The following is a 9,210-nucleotide window of genomic DNA, read 5'->3' as shown; positions in this document are numbered from 1 at the left end:
GTGTGCTCACTCGGCGAATGGTAAAGACACTTTGAATTGAGCAGAGTGCACGATGGAAATATTTCATGTTTTGATGGGGAAATTCAAAAATTGGGGTTGAAAATGCTTTAAGGGGGATGAAAAACAAATATATGAGTATGTAAGTTTGTTTTGACAAGTGAAATAAGTAAAGCTTTGAAAGCTTTCGTATGCGGGGTCGTGACATTTAAATTGGTTGTTTTATTGGATAGATTTGAAAGTGTTGCCATTAGGACTACAGTATTTTACAATATTATTAGGCCCAAGCGAAAAAATACATTTTTCTGTTTTATGTTTGCTCAATTTTTAAAGTTTTTGTCGAAGTATCTTTTAATCTTTCTCGTCTTATTTACTTATACTTATCATTTAGATACGGATTGACTTAAAAAAAAAGTAAACGAATTCATACATTTTGATAAAAAAGTAACGTAAAAAAAGTTATAAGCTCGAAAAGACGTTTTTTGTGGAGTTCATAGCCGTAAAATTACCAGACCTGTCCAAATTTTTTTAATCGAGGAATAATGTGGCATTCTTAACTTTGTAACTATGTTTCAAAAAACGCATTTTGTATTGTTCAAAAATATTTCAAATTTTTTTTTTGAAAAATCAATTTTTTGAAAACGGTTCGGTGAAAAATTTTTAAATTTCGATTTTAAGTGTAAATTAATTATTTCTTCCAAATGGCATACCACCTTTTTTTTTGAAAAAAGGTTAGAAAATTTTTGTAAACCTACATTTCTCGTCTAAGGGGAATATTTTTAAGAAAGTTGGCCACTTAGGTTTTTATAGATTTATTTTATACCACAGGTGTTTAAAATTTTTCATAAAATACTTTTTTTACATTTTGTATCAAAAAACAGATTTCAATAATTTTTTTACAAAAATGTGCAATAGCTATGTAGTTTTTAAAGCGTTTAGGGTCAATGTGGGTAAATGTAAACAGGGGTAAATGAAAACATGGCTCATAACAAGCTTCAGTTAAATCTCTTTGATGCATACATAAGTACAAATCGCGGACGCATGTATCTTTTAACATATACGTCAAGCTCATTGCTGTCAAGAGAGAATTCATTCGACGAGCGTATTTTCCGTGAAAGATAATTTTTTAAAGTGCCAAACAAGTCGTTAGTCTTTCAGAAAAATTAAATATTTTTGCAGATTCAATTAAGTCAGTACAATTTGCAAATACTTTATAGTTTCGAATTTTGATGTAGATTCTATGTGAAACAAATAAATTTTAAAATACAGGACATTTATGTCGATTTGCATGTGTTTACATTTACCCCAGAATATTTTTCATGATGGGTAAATGTAAACAACGTATTCTGGGGGTAAATATAAACATATATTTTTGATGAAATTATTTGTTTTAATAAAAATAAAGTATTTTTATTCAATTACTATTGCTAAAGTGCAGTGGAGTCACATTTTATAGTAGCCAAATCCATCATTTTCAGTGGATGATGTTGCAAAATCGGTCTTTAACGTAAAAACAAAAAAAATATGAGGTCTAGAGCTGCTCAGAATGCATATTGGGTGCCTATATAAAGAATCAAAGGAAGAAAACAAAAACTTTTATTGGAATTTAAAAAAGTTTTTGTCAAATACCTTCTTGAACGTTTTTCAAGTCGTTATCCATATGATAAAGAGGAAATTCTGAATTTTAAATCAGTGTTCACATTTACCCCAAATTTGCAAAAAAACACAAACATGGTGGGGTATTTGTAAACATGCCATATTTGACAGTAATTTCAACAATTTGGGAAATATTTGTTTATATTTATAAAGAAGAATTGCCATCATTTCATATTTGCATTTGAAGATACCTGTGAAGTTGTTCCGTGAAAACATATTAAAATCTAAAGTCGAAAGAAAAAAAAGACATGAAATTGTTTACATTTACCCACATTGACCCTATGTACTCATACAATTATTGTAGAAAATGATAAAAAAAAGAAATAAATAAAATTCATTCATTCGTGGTTGTAGTGAACGAAAACATAAGATGATAAAATTTAAAATACACTGAACGAAAAAAAGCCAATATTTTATGAACTGGTTGCAATAGAACTTTTTTCTATCTGTTTTTAGAACAGTCATAAGTGTAGCTATCAGCCGTTTTAGGGTTGTCCATTCTCTATTGCACACCCTGTATATATTCAGACATATTCTAAACAAAAATTGAAAATTTTTTGATAAAACTTACCGTTTTGCTGAAAATCGTGAAAAACCAGTTTTTGTGACCTTTGACCCCCCGTAAATTTTTTTCCAGGCCTCGGATCGATGAGGACTTTTTAGATTTAATTTATGATGGTGTTTTCAACAATCCTACCAATTTTCAGCTTGCTGGGAATTAATATAACCTGACCCCCTTATTTTAGTCTAATTTGACCGGACTATTTTAATTTTTATATAAAATGTCTTAAAAATTTAAGCAACTTTAACTCCAAGAGCAAGTCCGTGCGACCCAGTCGTGCATTTTATTTTTTTAAGTAAAAGAAAGTACCTATTTTCACTGCAGGATTAGGGCCCCTGACAAGGAACAGCAGGAACAGCACTAAGATTGTCTGACACTGAACGACTTGATTTCTAATGCCGACTTATCACGAGTCGATTTTAGCCGCACAACATCTCGCAGGACTAAAGTCGACTAGAACTAGGAATCTTTTATGGGGATTGTCACTTTACTCACCTGCAGCAGCAGCAGCAGCTAACGTTCTCACGAGTCAAGTTACACCGAAAAGCTTCGCCGAATAGCAAAAATCGACTCCTGATAAGTCGGCATAATACTATTCGTTATTAAATTACATACATAAAAACTAAAAAGCTTTAACGAAGTTGAGGTCTAATTTTCTACACCTTTGACACCTGCCAAAAACACAGCCCCACCATGATTTAAACTTTTTAGATCATTCTTACCTGTTTTTGAGATATACACAGAGAAACGAGTTTATAAAATAAACGCCATATTATTCACTTTGGATTTGGTATGGATTAAAGTGAATTTCAAATCCAGTTGCTTAAATCCGATTTTCATAAATCCAAGGGTTTAATTTTTTGTTCAAATTATTCACTCAATATAAAGAGATTACTCAATAAATTTTGTATAATTTGCATTTATCTTTATTTTCCTTTTCAAAAACAACTGAGCACGGTAAACCAATTTTAGATTATGGATATAATAGACTATAGAGTTAAACAGAACTCCTGAGAGCAGTTTAAATTTATTTGGATTTACATAACATGATTGGATTTAAAAAATTGTATTTAAGATTGGATTTTAAGTATTGAATATTATGGATTTGGATTTAAATTTTTTACATCCAAATTTTTTTTATAACTAGTGAATAATATGGCCGTAACAAAACGGTGATCGTGACGGGCTTTATTTGCTCTGCTAAGACTCAAATATTTCAGCAAATAAATCCGACTTTTGATCTTCAATTTATTGGTACTGAAAACTTGCTAATAACCCTATTACGATTGTCAACTATCAATTATTGATAGTTGATAAAAAATAAATTTCGTTTTCTTATTATCTAATTTGCAAAAAAATTGAAAATAAAGAATGATGCCAAACGTTATTATTTGAAATGCAATTGAAAAATTCCATTAAAAAAATTACCAGTTTTCCCCCAAATTAGATTTTAAAACAAGAAATTTCATACCAACTATCAATTGTTAGTTGACAATCGTAATAGGGGTATAAGTTTTTCACAGGTAAAGGTGCCTTTCTTAAGATTTTTAAATTGAAGAAAGTTGGTACTGAATCTTCGTACGTGCTTTGTAAAAATCGGTGCACAGCTGAATTTTTTTTTAATTTTAAAGGTAAACATTTTTAAAACATAATGTAAAGCACAACTAAAGAAAAAACAATCCTAACTACATCCAAGAGCGTTTTTAATCATGTATCAGTGTAAGTAGGAACAACCTCAGGTTAATCACTGGTCTCCTTAAAGACCACTGTAAATGAAGAAGGCACCTAAATATTTTGGGCCTAGTAAATAGTTCAACATGTAGATTCTGTAGCGAAAAACTTCTGCTTAGTTGCACCGGCGGATCCAGGGGGGGTACGTGCCCCCCCCCCAGAACTGGTTCATACTTAAAGCAAATCAAATTATAAGAGTTTTTAAAATATATGAATAATAACAGAAAGAACTTGAGTGAAACTCTTGTCTATTTCTGGCTGAAAATGCAAATTTTATTGTTTGTTGTTCCACCTCACAAATAAATAAACAATAATTGTTGGGTAGACACGAATTTTTTTTTCGATTAAAAAAAAAGTGAATTTTCTAAGTGTTTTTTTTTTTTAACTTCAAAGTGATTTTGGTGAAAAATTTTGATATGGACATCGACAATTAAGGTATGAATTGTATTCAAAAACAAATTTAATTGTATATGCAACTCTATTTTTTCATACGGAGGGGTTGAAATACACCCTTAAATAACTTTTTTCGTTATTTTTTTCTTACATTAGTGTTTTTTAAATAGCGCAACCCGCCACAACATTGCATAACCTATATATTATTGAACTGCTGGATATGTAGAACAATCTTGTATTTCAAGAGTTTGCCCAAGTTTGCACCCCTGAAAATAAAGACCCCTTGAAAAAAAAGCGACCCTTACTTATAGGCTTTTGAATATTATGTTATTGAGAAAATTTCTCCCTAGATACCTTTAAAAATATGTAAAGAAACAGTGTTCCAAATTTCAAAAGAATCGGTGCAGTACTTTTGAAGTTATGAGGGGCACCGGCTTGAAAACATTAGTTGTGGGGAGAACGATTTAAAATTTTGAACCCTGGACTAAAACGTTCGTAAGCGAAGTATTAATATTCTCATAACTTATTTGGTCAATTTAGCTCCAATTTGAACACAATATTCTTGAGATATAAAAAAATTTGATTGCAAATAAAAACAACAAAACTAGGTTTCCCAGGAAAAAAGTACCTATGTTTCAGTTTTTTTTACTCTTAGGAACTTTAATATTTTTTATTAGAATGAAGTCTTTAGTATTTGACTAAAAACTACGATTTCATTAAAAAATGGTATAAATATGTCCATCAAAATTTTATACAAAATCAATTAAAAAACGAAAACATTTTTGTTCTACATTTCATCTTTAATGTCGAATTCCTTTCAATTGAAAAATCGAATTTTTGGCGATCTCGAAGCGAATTTTTTCTGAAAATCATGTTCCATAGAAAAAAAATTCGCCTCAAACGAAGCAGAATTCGAATTTTTTTTAATCCCTCTTTTTTGAGAGATTTACACGGATTTGCACACACACTTGGAACATTTGACATTTCTCAAACGTCAAGCTGAAAGTTTTCTTCGTATTGTTTGTTTATTTGAGAACACCAACTTCAAATAAAGAGTAAATTTTAATTGAATATCGTATTTTTATTGCGGAAAAATATGAAATAAATAAAAAAAAAAACAATGTGCGATCAAAATATATTTTTTCTTGGCATAGTTCTTGTGAAAAAGTCAAATTACTGTGACTTTTCTTCTCGTAATTGTCGTCAGAAAATTTTTTCTCTGTAAAACCACAGCATACGGCCAAAATAATAACCTTCTACTTCATCTTCACTCAGGTCTTAATAATAACTGCAATTTCCCTTTGATTCTGATTAAAATAAATCTATATTACCGAAGAAAATAAATAAAATTATTGATCAAAGGAATCTCTGGTTTTATTTTGCAGAAATTGTTTTGGTTTCAGCTTGACGTTCGTGTAAAAATTGTTGTCAAATGACACACATACAATCGCAAAAAGAATTCGGTCTGTTTTCATGTTCCTTTTTAACACCAAAAATTCGATTTTTTTTTAGGCGATTCAAAAAATTGAAAGGAATTCGACATAAAACTTAATTTCTCAAAAACTATTTAATGAAAAAACTTGACTCAAAAAATAAAATAAATAACTAACTTTAAGAAAAGTTATAGCACAGGGTTGTACGTGCATTTTATGATTTTTAATATTTTTTTTTCTCCCGGCTAATCGGGAGGTAAGTGGGTAAGCACTTAAGTGGCTTTTACTGTACCAAGAAAATGAAAATTTTTCCTTCCCAATAACTTTTTTGTCATTTGGTACCTATTTGATGTGGAAAATGTGCCCAAATACTTTTGGCCAGGTTTTAGACCAAAATACCGCACTGTGCGTCGTTAAAATTCGCTGCTTGTCAGTCGTATGATACTTCACTTTATTTCTAAGTGTTATTTTTTTGCCAATCCGTCCCTTGTGAATTCTAATGACAGTTTGCGCAGAATAAAAGAGTAGAGAAAAAGAGTTTATGTTCAACAAAACTATTTAAGTTTCGAATCAGAAAATGGCCCTTAATCGTATACCTACTAGATCCGTTATATTGCTCAAATGTACTTTAGAAATACGTACATAAAAGTGTAGTTGGAATAAGAATGATTATGGGTTGTGCAAATAAAATGCTTGATTTGTATTAATTCTATAATATTTAATAAACAAATCAAATAAACATTACAACTCTTTTTGTATAACTAACATTTTAACTGCAACCAGGGAACGGTTCGACACGGTTCTTCCTCAAAATAAATTGAATTTTTCTGTTGATGTCTTCATTGTAAATAGATTTGCACTTTTCGAAATTCACCCTACGACGAACCTTAAATTAAAGAAAATATTCAATTTCAAAATCACAATCCACTAGAATTTATGTAATAAAAATTTACTTGGAAGGGTTTCTCATAGCGGCGTGTTCGCCGGAATTGATCGAATATTTCTTCCTTTCCTAGAATTCTATTTAGCAAACGACATGCTTCTTCGACATTGTTATTTTGTACCAAAACGGTACGAGCAAGAAACAATTGATGTCTCATTTAGAATTATTGATTATTTTTATACTTTAAAAGGTAAATTAAAACCTTGCAAGAATTAAATATTTTTTTCCTTTAAATTTGGTGAAATAAAATGTCAAAAAACTGAGCTAAATGTCACATTTTTCACTCATGTACAAATCGATTTTGGGGTGGGAAAAGACAGCGAAAAATAAAATAGAGAACGTTCCAAAAAGAAGGACAGCATGGGTGTGTTCAGGGAAAAATATAAAGGAATCGTTCAGCTAGTGTCACTTTTTACGGGGCAATTTCTTAGGCCTCTGTTACATCAATATGGTTTTAGGACAATCTCAATTGGTGCGTTCACGTTCTCGTCTTAAGGTATCTGGATAACTTTGTATTGTTGTAATCCCATGTTAAATCGCAGTTGATCGTGAACATGTGTTTGACAAGCAAAAATGTCCAAAGGTATCCTAAAAATGTCTGGATATTCGTTTATCTTATGGGAGATTTGAAGGACACTGATTAGTGTTCACAAACGTATCGGATACTCAATATGTATCTTGGATAGCCTATTCTATACGTACGTAAACGCACCTAATCTTCGCTCAGAACCACCGATGAACTAGGACAAATATTGCTGTCGACAACATTTTTGTATGAAAAACGTTATTTTTGATATGGTGACTATTTGATAACCATGTTGTCAGCTTTTCACAAATATGATGTATCGCAAAAATATCAACAAGGACTATTAGGATCTCTCGGTGGCTTAAGCCATAACTACAATGACCTAAAAAGTGAAATTTACAAAAGTACAAAATTTTTATTTCTTTTTAGCGCTATTTGTTTTAGGAAAAAACTAACAAAATTGTTTTTTTTTTACCAAAAAATAAGCTTTCTATATCATTATTTTTAATTTCGTGGTCGGAAAAACTGTCACAAAATGAGTTCGAAAATGTTCACTTTTTGACTTTTTGCATTTTTATGTTCAGACGAGTCGATCGTTGCCGAAAAGCTTCACCTTATGGCAAAAACAACATATGAAATGTCGTCACAGTTCAATTTATGTCGTTGTTTAAGTACCAGTGGTACAAACGTGGTTTAACAATTCAACCAACCTTTTGAGTAGATTCCCAACTAACAATTTTACTTCTATAATGATCCTGAAAAGCTTCTCGTTATGATTAATTTCAAACCTGAAAAACTCGTAAAAGAAGGCAACCTTTTTTCATTCCTATTGAACCGCAAACAAGTAATCCGGAAAATATTCCCATCACGTGCCGAAATCGGCGTATCGCATGGTTTTTTTTCGCACCGTTATGTTCTGACGCTCTGCTATTCCAAAATTTCAGCTTCGTAAGATATCTGTGCAGGATTATTAAATGTCAAAACCAAAAAAAGAAATACAAAACTTTGTAGTTTCTGTAAAGCTTGTATAAGTTCATTAACAGAAGCTAATCCAAGAAATAAGCTTTCTTCGATTGAGTTTCTTTAACAGTATTTTAAAAACTTATTAGAAGTCTAAATAGTTTAATTATTATTTAGTGACATTCCCGAAACGTCGTAGGTATTGGAAAGAAAAAAGAAAAAAAAAACATACCTATAACACTTATTAGAAGTCGTTAAATAAGTTCGAGCAAGCTCAATACAAGCTCTATAAAAGCTGTTACCCGTGAGATTTCAATGTATAGAAGCTGTTTTTTCAGTTGGGTTTTTTGCCGTCGGTTGTTGTTGGTTTAGGACAACATTCGTGTAGCATTTCTATTCTTGTAATCTCTATAAAAAAAAAAGTTTTATAGACCTTTTTTCTCGCTTTCTCATAGAAAGAAAACGATTTACAGCATCAATAGGGGTGTTCACGATCCGGTGTAACAAAAAGGTGTAAAAATGCAAAATTTTGTTTTCTACTACTACAATAGATAAATTTTGCACCATTGTATTTTATTTTTGCAATAGGGTTGGGGTATAGCAAGAGTGTAAAAGTGTAAAAAAATTTTAGTCTGTATATTTGGTTGTTTTATTTTAAGAAAATGTTACACTTTTGCACTTTTACAACGATACAAGACCATTTGCATCGAATCGTGAATACCCCTAAAATGATAGTGAGTACTCTCACTTAAAACATAGTTTTATATGTAAATGCAACACATCTTTCAATTAACTTTAAAATTTTCTATAAATTAAATTTTGTTTTATCAAAAACATTATCCAATTGTAATCATCGATCTACAAACACTCTCTCAACACATCCCCAATGGCACCATTCAACCTTTCCCGCATGTTGCATTCAGCACCAAATTGAACTTCTAGAAAATTCAAAAAAAACCTCCCTCTTGCCTTGTCCAGCCATTTTTCGCCCAATTTTTTTTTTCCTCCA

At 30.8% G+C, this 9,210-nt stretch overlaps 1 protein-coding gene across 1 annotated transcript; it reads right to left on the bottom strand.

Annotated features, from left to right (window-relative positions):
- Positions 1-6,469: 6,469 nt before the first annotated feature.
- LOC129915858 (28S ribosomal protein S21, mitochondrial) lies at positions 6,470-6,992 on the bottom strand. Its single transcript, XM_055995548.1, has 2 exons — positions 6,726-6,992; positions 6,470-6,658 (listed from the first exon to the last, which is right to left on the bottom strand). The coding sequence occupies exons 1-2, from the start codon at positions 6,870-6,872 to the stop codon at positions 6,542-6,544; spliced, it is 264 nt and encodes an 87-aa protein (XP_055851523.1). The 5' UTR covers positions 6,873-6,992; the 3' UTR covers positions 6,470-6,541.
- Positions 6,993-9,210: the final 2,218 nt, after the last annotated feature.

This window comes from Episyrphus balteatus, chromosome 3 (assembly GCF_945859705.1).
Source record: "Episyrphus balteatus chromosome 3, idEpiBalt1.1, whole genome shotgun sequence".
Classification (NCBI taxonomy): Eukaryota; Metazoa; Arthropoda; class Insecta; order Diptera; family Syrphidae; genus Episyrphus; species Episyrphus balteatus.
Note: the sequence above shows the minus strand (reverse complement) of the source record. Positions and strands in the feature narration are given on the sequence as shown.

What these genes read in the sequence shown, in the direction of transcription:
- LOC129915858 (XM_055995548.1), bottom strand. Translation starts at nt 6,872, where the DNA reads ATGAGACATCAATTGTTTCTTGCTCGTACCGTTTTGGTACAAAATAAC. An exon ending in GCTATGAGAAACCCTTCCAA is followed by an intron (nt 6,659 to 6,725) that starts GTAAATTTTTAT and finishes CTTTAATTTAAG; the next exon opens with GTTCGTCGTAGGGTGAATTT.